General features: G+C 37.1%; 1 protein-coding gene across 1 annotated transcript in view; it reads left to right on the top strand.

Annotated features, from left to right (window-relative positions):
• The window catches only part of GNB4 (G protein subunit beta 4), a 103,816-nt gene that overhangs the window by 70,832 nt on the left and 13,366 nt on the right, over positions 1-19,618 (top strand). Inside the window, exons 5-9 of the mRNA XM_004478969.4 lie at positions 1,233-1,296; positions 2,764-2,926; positions 4,039-4,105; positions 4,214-4,415; positions 17,235-17,451. Of these exons, the coding sequence (XP_004479026.1) occupies positions 1,233-1,296; positions 2,764-2,926; positions 4,039-4,105; positions 4,214-4,415; positions 17,235-17,451 (713 nt within the window). The remainder of the gene's footprint in view (positions 1-1,232; positions 1,297-2,763; positions 2,927-4,038; positions 4,106-4,213; positions 4,416-17,234; positions 17,452-19,618) is intronic.

The raw sequence follows: 19,618 nt of genomic DNA, 5'->3' as shown, positions 1-19,618 counted from the left end.
TTATTCTTGAAATGTTAGTTATTCTTACTTTCCTTAAAAAATTTTCTCAAGACTATTAAATGTCATAGCAAAATATAAGTACCATCTAGGAGCCATCTCACATTTTCTTCCCACCTAGTCTGTCCACTCATTACTTAAGGTTCTTCTTATCTTATCTGTTAACTATTTTAATGGATTTTTGAAGAATTTCCTTTCGGGTTCCATCCTGTATACCACTATTCGATCTTACCTTTCCTAAAAATTTTCAGTGATTGCTACAAAAGAACCTGATAAAGTTATGTATCTATGGGGAAAGAAACTGTGCGGCTTGGGAATAGGGACCAGAGGGTGACTTTTTTCACTGTATATACTTTTGAAATATACCATAGTGAAAAACAGAATTCCATAACAAAAAAAACATCCACTGACTGCTGATTAGTTTTTCAACAGAGTCCACACTTTTTAGCCTAGCAAACAAAGTTTTCTACTTTTCTAAACTTTTTTCCTATTTCTAAACTCTATAAGATTCACAATACCTGAAACACCCACTGTGTTTTTCAGCCTCTTGTCATTGACTGTACTTTACCCTCCTCTTATAATTGACTTTCCTCTGTCGTTAGCTCTTAAAATTTCATTTTTAAAGAGTTCTCTTTTGAAAGACCTTTCTTGATTAACCCAGATATTTTCCCTCTTTTTGTCCCCTGTAGGATTTTTTTTAATACCACTCCTTTGGTAGTTTTCACTTACTTGCCTTATTATAAATATGTGTAAATATCTTCTCTCCATCGATGGTAGAGGCTTCAAGAGCATGAGGCATATCTGCATTGTACCCGTAACATTGTCTTGCATTCACAAGCTTTCAATCGATGTTTTCAGATTGAAAAGAATACCATTGTTAATCTTACATATACTGTTCTGTCATTAAATTTCAGTGAGTCAGTGAGTACTGAACCAGTCAGCTAATATCTATTAGAATCTTGAATAAGAATTAAAATGTCACCATGAAAAAGTCAAATCGTATCCAGAGATGTTTTTAATCAATTGCTAAATTTTATTTTATGGTTTATTTTGAAAATTTTTGGCATGCAACATAATTATTTTAAAAGTTGGGAGAACATTTTTGGAATCAAGATGTTAATTAGAAAAATTATGTTTTGTCTTTTCTCAAGTGTTCTACATTAATGCAATGAGTAACTAATTGAAGCAACTTTTGTCCTCTAGGTATCAAATTATTTTTCTGTTTGTTCCTCTAGGCTACTAGTCAGTGCCTCTCAAGATGGAAAATTAATTATTTGGGATAGCTATACAACAAATAAGGTAGAATTCCTTAACCATTCTTTTAGATGATCTTGTGATTGGTTTGTCCGTCCACCAATTCTTTGATTCTCCTACTTCAAACTTTAATTTCCTTCTGAGATAAATATATTTGATTTATTTTAATCTAGACCCTGTCTTTATGATTAGTGTTTAGCTTTAATATTTAACCCTTTTTTATTCCCGTGGAAAACTGTAGGTATATTGTTCAGTGTGCTTGAGTCTCCTATTCCATATCTAATGTTATAAAACAGTATGCACCATTTTTACATATTATTTGTGTTTTAAAATGCCAGTTTCCTAATATGTCAAAGACCCTCATTTTAAAATTTCTAGTCATGGGTAAGCTCTATGGGTAATTTGAAGCTTTTCTTTGCCCACTCTTAGCATTCATTTGAATTTCTGGACTGCTTAGAAGATATACTAGGTACGGTTTAGAACTTGATTTATCTCAGTACTTAAAGACTGTGGGTCTTAATATGTCCCCTGCAAGAATTGAGTTTTAGTAAAAAAAAAAAAAACTTGGAATATTTTCACAACTACCTTTAGATTCCGTGTACACTTATATCATTATTCTTATTAAACATTTGAAAATATTATTTTGTGCAATAATTACTTCAGCCTGATTGACATTTTAAAGCTAGCTATGACAATTTTGTAATGAAACAATTTCTATATTAATAGACATTAAGCTTGTATCTGGTAGTTTCAAAAATATTTTCCTAAAACAGAAAAAAAGGTTTTTTTTAGATTTAAGAATATCATTTTAGGGTAAGAGCACAGCAGTAATTACATGATGTGTTGATTCCCTGAATGGACCTTTTAGCCTAGCTATTCCCAAGCACCTTGAATTCTGCCACCTGACTAGCAAAAAGATGGTTTTGGGTAACAAGGCACTAACTAGATAGTGCTGTGATTAGATCAGTGCAAAACCCATTGCAATAGTTTGAATGAGAGCCCAGAGAATGTGCCCTGTTAATAGAAAGATGGGAGTGTCATCTCTTCATTGAAGAACCATTTTTAATTGACTGTGACACTTGTTAATTGCATCCCTTTTTATTGTTCAGTATTATATTGGAGCAAATTTTCTTTTTTATACATTGCTACAATAACAAAGAATCTTGTTAAAATCTCTAACATTTTACACTTAAATTTTCAAATGGCGACATTAGCGTTGAAACATCTTTATGACCTTTGCTTCTGTTAAAGTGATTTCTGAAGAGAGCATATCTTAAAACCAAATGATTTGATAACACAGAAAAAATAATAGCCACTTAAAATGTGCACAAGAATTTTACTTTTCATTGTTCACTTTCTCAAACCATTATATTCTATGTTTTATTTGGCTTTTTCTTAGATATATTCAATTTTTGGTAATGTTTACTTAAGTGTAAATAGGTATGAAAAATAAATGATGGTTTTTATAATTTTATTTAGTAATAGCTTTTGTGCTTTGTATCTGTTCTATAGATGCATGCTATTCCTTTGAGGTCCTCCTGGGTGATGACCTGTGCTTATGCTCCTTCTGGTAATTATGTTGCTTGTGGAGGACTGGACAATATCTGCTCTATATATAACTTAAAAACTCGAGAGGGAAATGTGAGAGTGAGCCGAGAGTTACCAGGTCACACAGGTGAGCGTCTCTGGTCTCCTTTCCTACCAAATCTGTCTCCTTTCCTAGAGTAGTTGATCAAGGAGAACTAGTAACAAATTGTACTCAGCTGTCTAAAGGATGAGTACTGATTGGATGAGAGAGTAGAAATTACTATGAATCAGAGAAACACTAATTTTTAATAACCAAAGAAGTGGTGACCACAGTTTTATTTTACTTTTAAATGTAGATGAATTACTTTTGTAAAAATGATAAATTTACTGCAAAAAAAATCAAATAATAATAAATACAAAATTAAAGCAAATATAATATTGTTTAATCTCTGCTGCTATGTCACAATTATGGAATTTTGGCATCTCTACTCAATTAACATAATTTAAAGTATGTACAATGAATATATTTTCACATAAAAGCAGTTAAAACAGGAAATTTTACATGTCTTATATTACTGCAGTTTCAAAAATTATATGGAAAACATTTTGAAGTACCTTTCACTATATGATAGCACATTGCTTGACTTGTCATTGTGCACACCTTAGCTCAATAATAGAGTATTTCATTAGCAGTATTAATAAGGAATTTGTTGCCATGCATCTTATTCCTTCCCCTCTAAATTCTTGGCCATGCTGCTTGACCCTGCTTTTACAAAACCTATAGAATAGCCTTTTCCTGCCATTACTATATTTTGAAACATTAATGAAGGTAAACATTGAAATGCCACCCTGTTCATGAAATCTTCAATGATGTTGGTCTTGAAATTTCTCACAATGCTTTTTATTTATTTCTCCAAGGTGCTTAGCACAGTCTGCCATAGATTATATTATTTGCAGAGAAAAGTATATCTCTCTTGTAACTATTGTTTTAGGTGGCAGGGGCTGTGTGTTACTCAGCTTTGTAACCTATAGAGTGTCTAGTACAATGTCATTGACATAGTGCGTGCCCAAGAAGGGTTTGTTGAATAAAATCTAGTTCCAGACAGCAGAGAGTTTGAAATAAAAGTAGAATGATAGAGTAAAAGTAAAATTTTAAAAAACCTGTTGCTTGTGTATATTTTTTTAAAAATGCATCTTACTATATTTCATATGGCAGTTGTGTTACTCAGTTAATAATAAAATTTGCTCTCTGTGCTGTAGGCTACTTGTCCTGCTGTCGTTTTTTAGATGACAGCCAAATTGTTACAAGTTCAGGAGATACAACTTGGTAAGTTTATTCCAGAAGAACACTGATTTTGGGGTTGGGGTGGTGATAGGAACTAATGTAAGAAGAAATCATTGTCATTAAGCATTTTTATTTATTTTTTAATTCTAGTGCTTTATGGGACATCGAAACTGCCCAGCAGACAACCACATTCACTGGGCATTCGGGAGATGTGATGAGTCTTTCTCTCAGTCCTGACATGAGGACTTTCATTTCTGGTGCTTGCGATGCCTCTTCCAAACTATGGGATATTCGAGATGGAATGTGTAAACAGTCTTTCACTGGACATGTGTCAGATATTAATGCTGTCAGCGTAAGTGAATAGCATTTCTAAGAAAAATTTATTGTCCATTTAAACTGCTGAACTCTACAGCATGATTTTAAAAACAACTTGCCCTCAAGGATTCTTGTAAATGATATGCTCTCACAACATTAAATCCCAATAATAAGAGTTTGATTCAAGAAAAATGGAAGGGATTTAATCTATAGACCTAGGTTTTTATTTGCAGGGGAACAGTCAGTTTAATTTCCAGAGTTAGAGGGATACGTCAGCTTGAACAGTGAGATCATGGATGTCCTATACAGTGTCTTCAGATGAGAAAAAAGTTCTCTCATGTCTGGGGCCACAGAGAACAACCCGAAGAGAAAACTAAGATAAACAAAGGGATTAGTTCATCCTTGTATATAAAATGAATACTTTTAATATCTGGCTTAATCTCTTTGTTATTATAGGTTTAGTTTGTGTTTTTAAAATCCGAGGTAGGTTTTAAATAACTTATACCATTTACTGAACATCTAATGCATAATTTCATTTAATCTGCACACCATTCTTTGTAGGTGGTAATATCCCTGTTTTAAAAAGTAGGGAATCTGGGACTCACAAAGTTAGCTTAGCAGCACGTCTCGTCCCACACAGCTATTTAATGGCAGAACTAATATTCCATTCCAGGTTGTCTGTCTTTAAAAGCCATACTCCTTACTCTAAACAGCTGCCCTCTTTTCTTCCTGATTCTTGGGTTGTTGCCTTACTCATGAAACTGATAAACCTCTAGCCAAACTAATAAGGAGAAAAAGTAGGACATAAATTGCTAATATCATGAATGAAAAAGGACTTACTACATATACTACAGACATCAAAACAGTAATAAGGGAATATTGTAAACAGCTTTTAAACCAATAAATTTGAAAGCTTTAGATGATACAGAAAAATTCCTTGAAAGACACACACTCCCACAGCTCACTGAAGAAAAAATAGAAAACCTAAAGGTCACTATGTCTTTTGGGGTGTTTCTTTCCCAGCACTGAGTAGCTTCTCTCACGCCTTTGCTAATGAACGCTCAGCTGAATCCTTGAGGAGGACCCTCATCAACTCACCTAAGTTTTCTGCCTAGATTTCTAAGGCTTTCTCCTCTCTGGTACTCTGCCCTGCTTTTAGCTGTCTTGCATAGTCAACTCAGGGAGATCTCTGGACTCCATCTGGGTCCCTCCCCTGCACCATGATGTGTAAGCTGGAGCAGTCAGAGCTTACCTCATTTTTTGCCTCCCAGGGACCACTCTCCTTTGTCGACTGATATCCATTATCTTTAGAACTGTGTTTCATTTATTTCAGCTTTCCTTTTGTTGTTTTATTTTTAGTTGTTTCAAGCATGAGGGTTAAATCTGATCTCTGTTACTTCATCTTGTCTGAAAACAGAAATATAGCCAAGAAATAATTTTTTAAAAAAATCATCTTAGCTAAAGAAAAAAATTGAAGTGAAGACCTAAAGGACTTACCAAGTATTTTTTAAAAAGTAATTAAAACATATAATGTTGAATTCAGAATATCAGAATATAAGGGAAAATATCCTAAAAGTATTCATAATGAAAAAGCAGATTACCTAGATACAAAAGATAAAAATTCAGGCTGACCTCACACTTTTCCACAGTACCTGGTGCTGGAAGTTTACTGAACAATATCTGCTGGATGTTAAGGGAGAAATACTGTGACCCAAGAACTATAAATAGCAGAAATCATATATTTATGGCAGGGGAGAAAAATAACGTGACATACAGGGTAAGAGATTAATAAAGCATAGTCACATCAGACAGTACATGGTTACTGCTATTAGAAGATACAGATTAAATTGAACTATATGTTATTTATAAAAAACACATAAAACAAACTGGTCTAGAAATGTTAAAAGTAAGAATAAAAGCATGGGTAAGCCATAAATCAAAGGAAATCTGGAGTAGTAATATTACTATAAGACAAAAGTAGAGGGAAGTGAATGTGGCTCAAGCTGTTGGGCACCTGCCTACCACATGGGAGGTCCTGGTTCAGTTCCCTGTGCCTCCTAAAGAAGACAAGCAAGATAGCTGATGCAATGAGCTGGTATTGCAAGCTGACATAATTAGATGACGCCATGAGATGACACAATGAGGAGACACAGCAAGGAAACACAGTGAGATACAACCAGCAGGGAGTGGAGATAGCTCAAGTGATTGGATGCCTCCCTCCCACACGGGAGGTCCGGAGTTTGGTTTCTGGTGCCTCCTAAAAAGAAGATGAGCAGACACAGCATACAACAAACAGACGTAAAGAGCATACAGCGAGCACAAATAACAGGCAGGGGCAGGGGGGAAGAGAAAGAAAATAAATCTGAGGGGGAAAAGAAGGCAAAGTAGAACAGAAGGCAAAAAGCTATAAATAAGATGAGAGAAATTTTATATTAATAGAAGTTAGTTTATAGTGAAACTATGACATTGAAATGCATAAAGTAAAAGCCATTAGAAATGGACCCAAAACACAATTGTGACTTTAATACTACACTTTTCAGATATTGACATCTTAAGTAGGAAAGAAACAAGATATTAAAGATTTAAATAAAATTTAATAAAGTTGATTTAATAGACACATTGTGCTCTGTACTATACAAATACTCATTAAACATTTATAAAAACTAATGAGAGGGGAAGCGGACGTGGCTCAACTGATAGAGCGTCCGTCTACCATATGGAGAGTCCAGGGTTCGATCCCCAGGGCCTCCTGACCCGTGTGATGAGCTGGCCCATGTGCAGTGCTGCTGTGCGCAAGGAGTGCCATGCCACGCAGGGGCATCCCCGTGTAGGGGTCCCCCTCACACAAGAAGTGCGCCCCGCAAAGGAGAGCCACCCTGCAGGAAAAAAGTGCAGCCCGCCCAGGGGTGGTGCCACACACATGGAGAGCTGAGGCAGCAAGATGACGCAACAAAAAAGAGACTCAGATTCCCAGTGCCGCAGGATAATGCAAGCGGATGCAGAACACACAACGAATGGACACCGAGAGCAGACTTAGGAGGGAAGGGGAGAGGAATAAATAAAATAGATCTTAAAAAAAAAAACAAACCCAAAACTAATGAGGGGCTTGGGTGTGACTCAGTGGTTGAGGGTCTGCTTCCATGTGCAAGGTCCAGGGTTCAATCCCTGGTACCTCCTTAAAACACACACACACACACACACACCAAAAACCGATTGTATGTTAGATCACTAAAGAAACAGTAAATAAATTTGAGATAAGTAGGTTAAGAAATGAGAAAACGTACCCACTTGAGGAGAGTGAGAGGAAAGAAATGGTAAGTAGAAACCAGAAATAGAGCCAAATGTGAGACTCTAGAAGACCACCCCCACCTTCTGACACCAATTGCAAGTTCAGGGGTTCCCCAAGACCCTTCTTTTTGCGTTTTTTATGTGGTTACATATTCATTTGTGTGCCTGAAAATGGCAATAGCAACATCCTCACTTCTGTGATAAGAGAAATTCAGGGGTCCCCAAGCCCACTCTCACATTCAGTAATTTGCTAGAAGGACCCACAAAGCTCAACAAAGCCGTTTTACCCTCGGTTGCAGTTTATTACTTCAAAAGGATACAAGTTAAAATCAGCCACGGGAAGAGGGCAATGCCCAGGAAACATCCAGGCATGAGTTCCCAGTTGTCTTCTCCCACTGGAGTCGTGTGAACAGCACTCAACTTCTCCCAGCAGCTACGTGTGAAAATATGCAGGGAATACTGTGGCTCTCCTGAGTTTGGGTGTCCAGATTTTTAACTGGGGCTCTTGTACGCAAGGATGGCCGCCCACGTAGCTAACCTTAGAGCTGATACTGCAAGACCGGAGGGCTCACCACTAGAAATCACCTCGTCACCGCAGACCATCTGGTGTGGCCCAAGGCCTTCCGGTTAACAAAAACACTCTTATCAGGCAGGACATTCCAAGGGCTGAGAGGTATCCTCCCCAGACCTCAGGGCAAAGGCCAAAAATTTCTCTGGACAAGGTTAAGCCTTTACCATTCCTTGAGAAATAAGCCTGGCAAGATCCTACACGATCTAGCCCGTTACCCATTGCTTAGAGTGGGCCCACAGTCCCTCAAATGCAATTCTGAAACCCTAAAAGTTCTGAAAAATGTTTTTCTCCGCTGAGTTTATTGCAGTGATTCCCTGACTGGGAGTGGCAAGAGGCTATTTGTAGGCTTTTTAAAAAATTCCAGTTAGCATGACAGTTCTTTATTTCACTGCAGAATACTAACCTGTTTGATTACAGGATGCTGCCTGCCCCAGGCCCCAGGAGGGATTTTACCTAATATATGTAACTTTATCTTTTAAAATCTGACAAATTTGAAATCTTGCAAACCAACTGCCCTAAGGGATTCACATATGCCTTTAAGGGATTGTGGATCTGTGATCTGCCCCTTATTCATTCTGCCATGAATAAGTATGCCCGGGTTACCCATTCCTCACTGGTCCCCTCGCCAGGCCTTGAATACTTCTGGCACATTTCTACCTCAGCTCTGGGTTCTCACTGCTCCCTCTCTCTTAAATGCTCTTCTCCCAAATATCCTCCTAGCTCATTCCCTCGCTTCCCTTCAGGTCTTTACTGAACGTTTATGCCTAAGTATGGCCTTCCCTAGACACCCATCTGAGATTGCACCTACACTTTTTTTCCCTATTCCCTACTTTATTTTTTCCCCTTAGCACTTGTCATTGTGAAACGTACTTATTTTTAAGTTTACCTTTCGTATATAATGCCTGTCTCCTTCATTACAATGTAAGCTTCATAAGGGCAGAGATTTTTATCAGTTTTGTTTACTAATGTATATTTATCTAGAACAGTGCATGATACACATAGTAGATGCTCAATAAATATTTTTTTGATTGAAAATATATTAGAAAAATTTCTAAAAGAAAACTATTAGAAGATAGAAAAATCCAAATACTCTTAAGAGCTGGTTCCCTAAATCTCTGGCAAACCTAGTTTCAAAAAATGTAAAATCACAAATGAACAAAATTAAGAATAATACAGGTTATATACTCACAGATAAGATTTTTAAAATTATAAGAAAATATCCTATAACCTAATGATAATGAATTCTAAATCACAGTGAACTGTAGTATTTTCTGTGAAATTGACTCAGTAAGAGAAAACATGAAAAGCTTGATAATCCTTCATATTTTAAAAAAGTTAAACTTCCAGGTCCAGATCATTTCGTAGGTGTTTCAGACTTCAAAGGAAAAGAAATTTTCAATGCTAGTGAAATTGTTCTAGAACACAGAAAAAGATAGAAAGTTTTGTAGTTTATTTTATCAAACTTAGCATTGCTCTTGTATCAAAACATGATAGAGGGAAGTGGATGTGACTCAAGTAATTGGGCTGTGGCCTACCACACGGGAGATCCTGGGTTCGGTTCCCTATGCCTCTTGGAGAGGACGAGTGAGACTGCAAGCTGACATCGCGAGCTGACGCAATGAGGAAACACAATAAGAGACACAATAAGCAGGAGGCAGATGTGACTTATGAGACTGGGTGCCTCTCTCCCATGTGGGAGGTCCTAGGTTCGGTTCCAGATGCTGCCTAAAAAGGAGACGAGACGCAGTGAACTGACAGAGAGAGCAGACAGCAAGTACAAACAATGAGGGGAGGAGAAAAATAAAAATTAAATCTTAAAAAAAAAAACAGTATTCCTTAAGATTAGATGAAAATATTTCAAGAAAAATTATAATCACATCCAACAGTATCAAAGTAAAATAATGTTGAAGTAAAAACACCATTATCAAGTAAAATTGATTCTAGGAGTGCACGAATGATTTAACATTAGGAAACCTATTAATAAAAAAAAAGAATACTTTTCATGAATTAGGATGAAAAAGCTCCTCTCTGACATTAAAAAAGAAATCCTAAATGGACAGCCAATATCAGGTACATACACCCAGTGTAAGGTATTTATCTTTGAAATATTTCCCTTTGAATATAAACCCATTAGAGTACATTCTAAATATGTATTTTCCCAGCTTTGAGGGCTCCCAGGCAATTAAATCTAGTTCATTGTGTTGTTCAGGTGATCAGTATTATCCTAGGATATCTAAACCAGGAAACTTCTAATGTGAAAGGAAGTGCTGTTCATCATTTTGTCCAAGGACAGGCATGAAGGACACTGTCCTGGGCAAAACAGGCTGTATGGTCAGCCTGTCTCTGTGGAGTGTTCACATGTCTTGCCACAAGCACAGAGGGATATTCTTCTGAATAGGGCATTTTGCTCTGTGTTTCCTCTAATGCACTGTAGGCTTTTCTGTTCTGTTCTGTGTAGAGAACAGGTTTAATCTGTACTTGCTGGTAAAATGTGTGTAAATGATCACGTGGGGCTTCCTGGAAAGACACAGCAGAGTGTTTTCCTTGCTGTTAAATGGAAGGTAGTGGTCAAAAAAACTAAAGCAAGCAGTAAGCGTTTGGAGATGCCGTTTACATTATGAAGAACCTTATAAACATCACTGTCCCTGGGATGACTAATGATTAGATGCTTGGTAGGTGGAAGGAATGAAGGCGAGAGGCTCCTTGTGTCTTCTGGGAAGAAGGAAAAGCGGTTCCTAAATGTTTGTTGTGGAGAAACTGTCTCCACTGGGACCAGCCTCTAACCATCCTAAAAGCACTGTTTATTTTAGTACTTGTTTAGTACTTTCATTTCCAGAACTTAATAACACTGCAAAACCTTCAGCATCACCCTGGAACATGGGACTTCTTAACAGTAAGGCACAGTAGAGGCATTCCCATTATATTAAGTAACAAGACATTGCTGCCATTTTTACCTCTGTTTAAGTTGTTCTGAAATTTCTAGCTAATATAGTTAGACTCAAAAGTAAAATAGAGCAGGTGTAGCTTGGTGGTTGACTGCCTGCTCCACACATACAAAGGCCTGGGTTCAATCTCCAGTACCTTCAAAAAAATAATAACAAGTAAGAGATGTATTAGAAAGTAGGGAAAAAAATCACCACTATTTACAGGTGATACGTTTCACTATACAGAAACCCTAAGAAAAAGTTCAGTGCATTGTCTGGATACAAACTCTATTTAAAAATCATTAGCTTTTGAGCGACTTCTAGGAAAAAGGGACTTCCAGGGAAATGGAGGATTAGAGAGACACAGGACTCACTTCTCTCCCAGAAAAATAGCGAGAAGACAGGTAGAAATGGCCTCAAAACAATGTTTTAGGTTTAGAGTACCAGCAAAAGAGAGAGGGACAAAGGAAAAGAATCTGGATGGGAAAACTCTATCAATAAAAGCTGCACCTGCAGCTGCTGTCACCCATCCCCCCACCCTCAGAGAAAACAGCTTTGAATTCTCTGGCCTCTGGCCAGCGACTATAGACAGAGGGAGCCACAGGGTTCCACCACCAGGAAAGAGGTGAGAGAGGGATGCAGCCTAGGTCTGATTCAGCTTTTGGCCAGCAAATTTGGTTTGCTGTGTCCCTCCAGCCCTTCCAGGCTGGATGGGGCTGCACCACTCTCCACCCTAGGATCCAGTGGACAATGAAGGAGATCCAGATCTCACAAACGCTCCTACTGACTGGGACTGGTTGTTGAGGACGCAGAGGGGAGTGGAATTATTTTCCTATCAAAGAATAGGGAGGATGCTGCTGGCAAAGGTTGGCAAACAGCCTCTGAGAAAGTTTGATTTGCAAAGGTCTGAATAGCCTCAGGCAGGACCCTTCATTGTTGCAGCAAACACATTTGGACCTGGCTTTGAACTGAGAGGGCTATTGAGTGCCATCTGCTGGTGGGCCAAGGAAGAGCATGCAGGGGAAATTAAAAGTAATAAATAAGAGGGGCTTCTTCATGCGTTTACAGCCTCCCACCTCAAGGCCCTTGGAATCAAGTCTGCAACCCATTACTGGCTCCATAGCCCAGAATGAGCACCTAATCAGGGATAATCCTAAAGAGCTAGAACAGGTTCAAACAAGAATCAAAGGATGGCAATAGCACACAGACTCCCGCCACTAAATCCCTATGCAAGAGAGAGAAATTGAACATCAGAGTCAATTCACCATCAACATCAATTGCCTAGACATCAGCCAAAAATACAAGCCATACTAAGAAAATGGAAGATAATGGACAAGCAAAGGTATATATCAAAGCCCCAGATGAGACACAGGGTTTGATCTTAAGTCAGATAAACGAGTTGAAGGACAGTATGGCTAAAGAGGTAAAGGACATCAAGAGGACACACTGGGCAAGCAGAGAGAATTTGAAAATCTGAATAGAAAAATAACTTATGGGAATGAAAGACATAATAGGTGAGATCAGAAACCTATTAGAGGGGAATGATGTAACTCAAGTGCTAGAGTGTCTGCTAACCATGCATAAGGTCCTGGGTTCACTCCCAGGTACCTCCTTAAAAGAAAAAGAAAAAAGAAAAAAAGAGAAAACCAACTCAAGGGAGCTACAGTGGTCGAGCACCGACTTTCCACGTACAAGGTCCTGGGTTCAATCCCCAGCCCCCCTATCTCAAAACAGAACAAAAACATTAGAGGTTAACAGCAGCAGGCTCAAAGTATTAGATAGTAAGTGCCACAGAAGACAGAACAGCTGAAATTGGAGAAAAGAATGGAAAAAATTGAGGAGGGGCCCAGTGAGTTGAATGATAATACAAAGTGCAACATACATGTCGTGGGAGTTCCAGAAGGAGAAGAGAAGGGAAAGGGAAAGGGAAAGCAGAAAGAATATTTGAGGAAATAATGGTTGAAATTTTCCCAACTCTCATGAAAGAAATGAATTTCAATGTCCAAGAAGCACAGCATACCCAATCAGACTAAACCCAAATACACCTACTCCAAAACACATAATACTCAGGATGTCAAATGCCAAAAATAAAGAGAAAATTCTGAGAGCAACAAAGTAGAAACAAGCCATCACATGCAAGGGACACCCAGTAAGACTTAGTGTGGATTTCTGATCAGAAACAATAGAGGTGAGAAGACAATGGTATAATTAGGATACTGAAACAGAAAAATTGTCAGACAAGAATTTTTTATCCAGCAAAATTGTCCTGCAAATATGAAGGTGAGTTTCAGGCACTCACAAATGAACTGAAACTAATAGAGTTTGTAAAAAAGAGTCTGCCTTTGTAGGAAGTATTGAAGAGAACCTTATAGCCCAAAAGTAAAAGATAAGAGAGAGAGGCTTAGAGGAGTGTATACAAAGGAAGATTATCAGAAATGATAACTAAAAGAGTAAAAAGACAAAAATATGACATAATGAAAGCCAAAGAATAAAATAAAGCATTTCCAGTAATATCATTGAATGTGACTGGATTAAACTCCCCAATTAAAAGATATAGACTGACAGAATGGATTAAAAAAAAAAAAACACCACATCCATATGCTGAATACAAGAGATTCACTTTAGATCCAGGGATACAAATCAGCTGAAACTGAAAGATTTGAAAAAGATATTCAACACAAACAGGAACCATAAAAGAGCAGAGGTAGCTACAATATTATCAGACAAAACAGATTTTAAATGAAAAATATTTATAATATATGCAGAAGGCCATTGTATATTAATAAAGGGGGCAATTCCCCAGGAAGAAGTAACAGTCACCTAACCTGGATGCCCCAAAGTACATGACGCAAGCTCTAGGAAACCTAAAGGGAGAAAGACATCTCTACAGTAATAGTTGGAGGTTTCAACACACCACTCATATCATTAAATAGAAAATTAGAAGATCAACAAATAAACAGAGAACCTGAACAATATGAAAAACAAGCTAGGCATAACAGACATACACAGAATGTTGCATCCCAAATCAGCGAGAAATACATTCTTCTCCAGTGCTCGTGGATCTTTCTCCAGGATAGGCCACAAATTGGGTCACAAAACAGGGCTCAATAAATATAAAAAGACTGAAATTATACAAAGCACCTTCTTAGATCACAATGGAACAAAGCTGGAAATCAGTAATAGGCAGGAAATGAAAAATTTGCAAATGTGTGGAGGCCAAAAACAGCATACTCCTAAACAATCAGTTGGTCAAAGAAGAAACTAAGAGAGGCTACTAAGTATCTCAAGATGAATGAGAATGAGAACACAAACTTACCAATATTTATGGGATACAGCAAAGGCAGTGCTGAGTAGAAAATTTATAGCCCTAAATGCCTATATTGAAAAAGAAGAAAGTGCTAAAATCAAAGACCTAACTGAACACCTGGAAGAACTAGAAAATGATAAAACCAATCCCAAAGCAAAGAGAAGGAAAGCAATAGTGAAGATTAGAACAGAAAAAAATGAAACTGAAAACAACAACAACAACAACAAAAAAATAGAGAAAATCAACAAAACCAAAAGCTGGTTCTTTGAGAAGATCAATAAAATCAACAAGCCCCTAGCTAGACTAACAAAGAAAAGAAGAGAGATGATGCAATTAATTAAGAAATGAAGGGGGACGGGGAGTTATGACTGACTCTACAGAAACAAAAAGAATCATAAGAGGATGTTATGAGAAACTGTATGTCAACAAATTAGATAATACAGATGAAATGGATAAATTCCTAGTAATGCATGAATAACCTCCACTGGCTGTACAAGAAATACAAGAACTCAAGAAACCAGACACATTTAAAGAGATTCAATCAGTCATAAAAAGGCTCCCAACATGGAAAAGTCCAGAACCAGATGGCTTTACAGGTGAATTCTACCAAGCATTTCAAGAAGATAGAGCATCAGTCCTGTTTCAACTCTTCAAAAAATTTAAAAAGGAAGAAAAAGTACCCAGCACATTTTATGAAGCCAACATCACCCTAATACCAAAGCCAGGTAAAGATACTACAAGAAAATTACAGATCAATCTCTGTAATGAACATAGATGCAAAAATTCTCAGCAAAATACTTGTAAATGGAATCCAACAGTTTATCAAAAGAATTATACATCACGACCAAGTGGGATTTATTCCTGTTATGCAAAGGTAGTTCAAAACAAGAAAATCATTTAACATAATCAGTTAGCACGTTAATAAATTGAAGGAAAAGCAAAGAGCTGTCCCATATCAATAATAAAAAGCAAATAGGAAGAAAATCCTATTGAGAATTACATTAAAAAGTATAAAATAGGGAAGTGGCTGTGGCTCAAGCAGTTGTACTTCCATTTACCATATGGAGGACCCAGGTTCAATCCCTGGGTGGTCCTGGTAAAAAAGAAAGAAGGCATCCTAGACCCATGCAGTGAGGCGCAAGGCCCCCGGCGAAGCGATGCACTGAAAAGACGATGATGCCGCTAGATAGGAAAACATATATGAATAAAATAGACAATAGATTTACCAAGAAATATGCAGGCTTTATGATAACCATAAACATTTAAATTTTTTTCCTAAGAGGAAATTCATCCATGTCCTAGATGGTAAGAATACATATTGTGAATTTATCCCTCAGACTGGTTTTAGGTTTTATCTATATTTTAATCCAAATTCAAGTTTTTTGATTGCTTGGTTTGTTTGTTTTTTAAGAGAGGCTGGTAAATATGGAGAAAAGAGACGTGACCAAATGTAAATTTCAAGTGGAAGAAAGAAGACACTGGTTTGAAGCAGGAGAATAACAAGAATGTTTCACCGTGCCAGTTAATTAATTTACTATCACGTTAAACTGATATATTTTTTAAGTGTGATGCAGATATAAGAAAGGATAGGCATAAAAATAAGAAATTAACACCTCTGTGTATATAGGAATTAATGATGTAGCAATAAAATCAGAAAAAGGTTTAACGTGCTGGAACAATTGCTTAGCAATTAAGAAAATTAAATTAGATCCTCACACTTAAGGCTGTGCAGCAAATAAGTTCCAGATGGATAGAAATGTTAAGATGTGCAAAATAAAATTAGTGAAAAAGAACCTAGGAGAAAATGTATGATGGTAGTATAATATTAATGAATGTGATTAATAATATCATTGTGTTATACACATGAAAGTGGTTAAAACAGGAAATTTTGAGATGTCTGTACATTACCACAATAAAAAGTTCATAAACACACATACAAATGAACATTTATTATTTAATTGCCTGGGTAAGAACTTTATGCATAAAAGCAGTGAAAGAAATCTTAAAATGAAAGATAAACGAATTTGTCTACATAAAAATTAAAAACTATTTTTTTTAAAAAAGTAATATTAGAAGGCAAGTGTTAAACTATAAAATACTATTGGTAAAAAATGAGTCTAATTTATAGTCTTCATTTTATTCTTACAAGTCAATAAGGACCGTAATGACAGTCCAGTAAAAAATAAGCAAAGGTCATAGAACTACCAATACACAAAATAAGTACAGATGACCAATAGATATATGACAAGATGTGACTTCATATTTATAAAAAATCAATGTTGAGTGCTATCAGTATTTGAGAAATATACTTTACAAACAAATTACACACTATTTTCTTTACTAATTTAACTATAACCTTGCTTAACTGGTATGTTTCATGTTCTTTTTTTCCTATTTCTCATAATGAGATTTTGGAACATTTCTTTAAGTGTACATATATACAAATTCTATAAATAGTAATGTTTACTTTTAATGTCTTAGTAATATGCATGGAGGACCAGAGCCAATATTTATTGAATATTTGCTGTGTCCTGAGCAATAGGCTATACACTTTGCATATGTTTTTATTCAATCCCAATCAACATCTGAAACTGAAACTAAAGCCCAAAACATGTAAGAATCTTTAGTGCCCAACATCGCTCAACTGGCAAGTAGCCAAGTTGGAATTTTAATCTGGGTCTGTCTTACCTCAGAATCTGTTATTATACCGCTTTATATGATTTGGTATACTTCAATGAAATAAATGTATGTTGCTTTTAATTTTAGTTTTTCCCAAATGGATATGCCTTTGCCACTGGTTCTGATGATGCCACTTGCCGGCTCTTTGACCTTCGTGCAGACCAAGAGTTATTATTGTATTCTCATGACAACATCATCTGTGGAATCACTTCTGTAGCCTTCTCAAAAAGTGGACGCCTCCTGTTAGCTGGTTATGATGACTTTAATTGTAATGTATGGGACACGCTAAAAGGCGATCGTGCAGGTTAGTAAATAAGTACACATCAGGTTCTGTTTCTTACAGTTTTGTCGGGAAACATGGAGAGCTTTCCATCTTGTAACTTTTCCAGGTCCTTCACGTACACCCTGTACATGTGAAAAATGGCAACCTGGTTGTTCTCACTGAGGTGTTTTTTTGTTTTGTTTTGTTTTGTTTATTAAAATTATTTATTTTTACAAATTACATTAAAAAAATACGAGGTCCCAATCAACCCCACCGCCCCCACCCCCCACTCCCCCCACAGCAACACTCTCTCCCATCATCGTGAGACATCCATTGCGCCCAGTAAGTACATCTCTGAACATCACTGCACCCCGTAGTCAATGGTCCACATCATAGCCCACACTCTCCCATGTTCCATCCAGTGGGCCCTGGGGGGATCTACAGTGTCCTGTAATTGTCCGTGAAGCCCCACCCAGGACAACTCCACGTCCCGAGAACGCCTCCACATCTCATCTCTTCCTCCCATTCCCCAAACCCAGCAGCCACCATGGCTACCCTTCCCACACCCATTCCACATTTTCTCTGTGGACATTGGATTGGTTGTGTCCATTGGACATCTATATCAAGTGGGGGCTTAGATTCCACGTGGGTACTGGATGCACTCCTCCTGCTTTCAGTTGTAGACACTCTAGGCTCCATGGTGTGGTGGTTGACCTTCTTCAACTCCATGTTAGCTGAGTGGGGTAAGTCCAATAAATCAGAGTGTAGGAGCTGAAGTCTGTTGAGGCTCTGGGCCTGGGTGTCTTATTATCAGTCCAGAGATTCAAATCCCCTAAATATATCTTAAACCCCAGCACCATCACTGAGGTTTATTGTTAGTGGAGCGCATTTTGTTTTTTGAAAAGTAGTTCTATAATATTTTCTTGTTTGGTAAGTTTTGATGTAAAGACAAACAGTAACTGTGATTCGATATGATCTTTTTCCAATCACAATTTTATTATAACCTGACAGGAAACATTGCAACTGTTGTGGATCGTCTTCCTTCTGGAGCAGATCTTGGATGGGATAAGACCTAGACCTATTGTTTTCCCTGTACTTTAAGTTCACCCCTGCAGGATCCAAATTATTTTAGTACACAACAGGCAATACTTGTTTTAGTTTGCTAAATGCTACCAAAGCAACATACCAGAAATGGGTTGGCTTTTACAATGGGGATTTAGTAAGCTAAAATTGTACAGCTCTGAGGCCATGAAAGTGTCCAAATCAAGGCATCATCAGAAGATTCTTTCATCCCCAGGACCGGCTGCTGCTGGCCCTGGATTCCGCTAACACGGCAGGGCGTAACAGCAGCCTGTGCCGCTCTCAGCCTCTGCCTTCTCCTGGCCTCATTGCTTGCAGATTCTGGCTGCTCTGGCTGTGGCTTTGCTCTCTCCTGGGTTCATTGATTGTGTCTTCTGGAAGCTTTTCTCTCTTTTTCTTTCTGCTGCTTTTTTAAGAGGATTGTACCCTGGGTCGTACAATCTAATCAAAAGCTCTTAACTAAAGAAATTTAATCAGAATTTCCCACCTAGAATAGGATTACATGTGCAGGAATGAATTAGCTTTAAGGACAGGATTTTCTGGGGTCTACAAAAGCTTTAAACTGCCACAGTAATAAACATTACACAGAACCATTTTTAAATGTTTTAGTAAAAATTGTACATAGTTTGAGAAATCTAATAAGTATACATTGCTTGTCACAAAAAAAAAAAAAAAAACCATGTAGTCATCTGACCTCCAATCCATATTTTCTGTTTCCAAAGGCAGCTACTTTATTAACTTTTCTGGTATTTACTTCTGTATCTTTAAATAATGTGCCAGTATTGCTGCTACTTGATTTTTTAAAATATTTTTAAAGTTTTAGGCATTATCTGTTGTAGACCTAAGGAAGATGAGAGTTTGGCTTTCTTTTAACATTCCTCTCCCACCACAGCTGCATCCTTTCCATCCCTCAGTTTTCTCCATATAGTTACATACTGTTTGATTAGAACAACATTCAGTGTTATATAATTATGACTTTTTTTTTGCTTTCAAAACTCATTTATTAAGGAATCTAAAAAAATAGATTATCATATATACCCAAATTTACCATATCTGTAGCTCTTTCATTTTATTTTGTTTACTTTTGTAGTTCTTTCTTTATTGCTGAAGTTCCAAGCTTCTCTCTTTT

This window comes from Dasypus novemcinctus, chromosome 4, assembly GCF_030445035.2.
Source record: "Dasypus novemcinctus isolate mDasNov1 chromosome 4, mDasNov1.1.hap2, whole genome shotgun sequence".
NCBI lineage: Eukaryota > Metazoa > Chordata > Mammalia > Cingulata > Dasypodidae > Dasypus > Dasypus novemcinctus.
The sequence above is the reverse complement of the archived record's forward strand: the minus strand, read 5'-3'. Positions and strand labels throughout refer to the sequence as shown.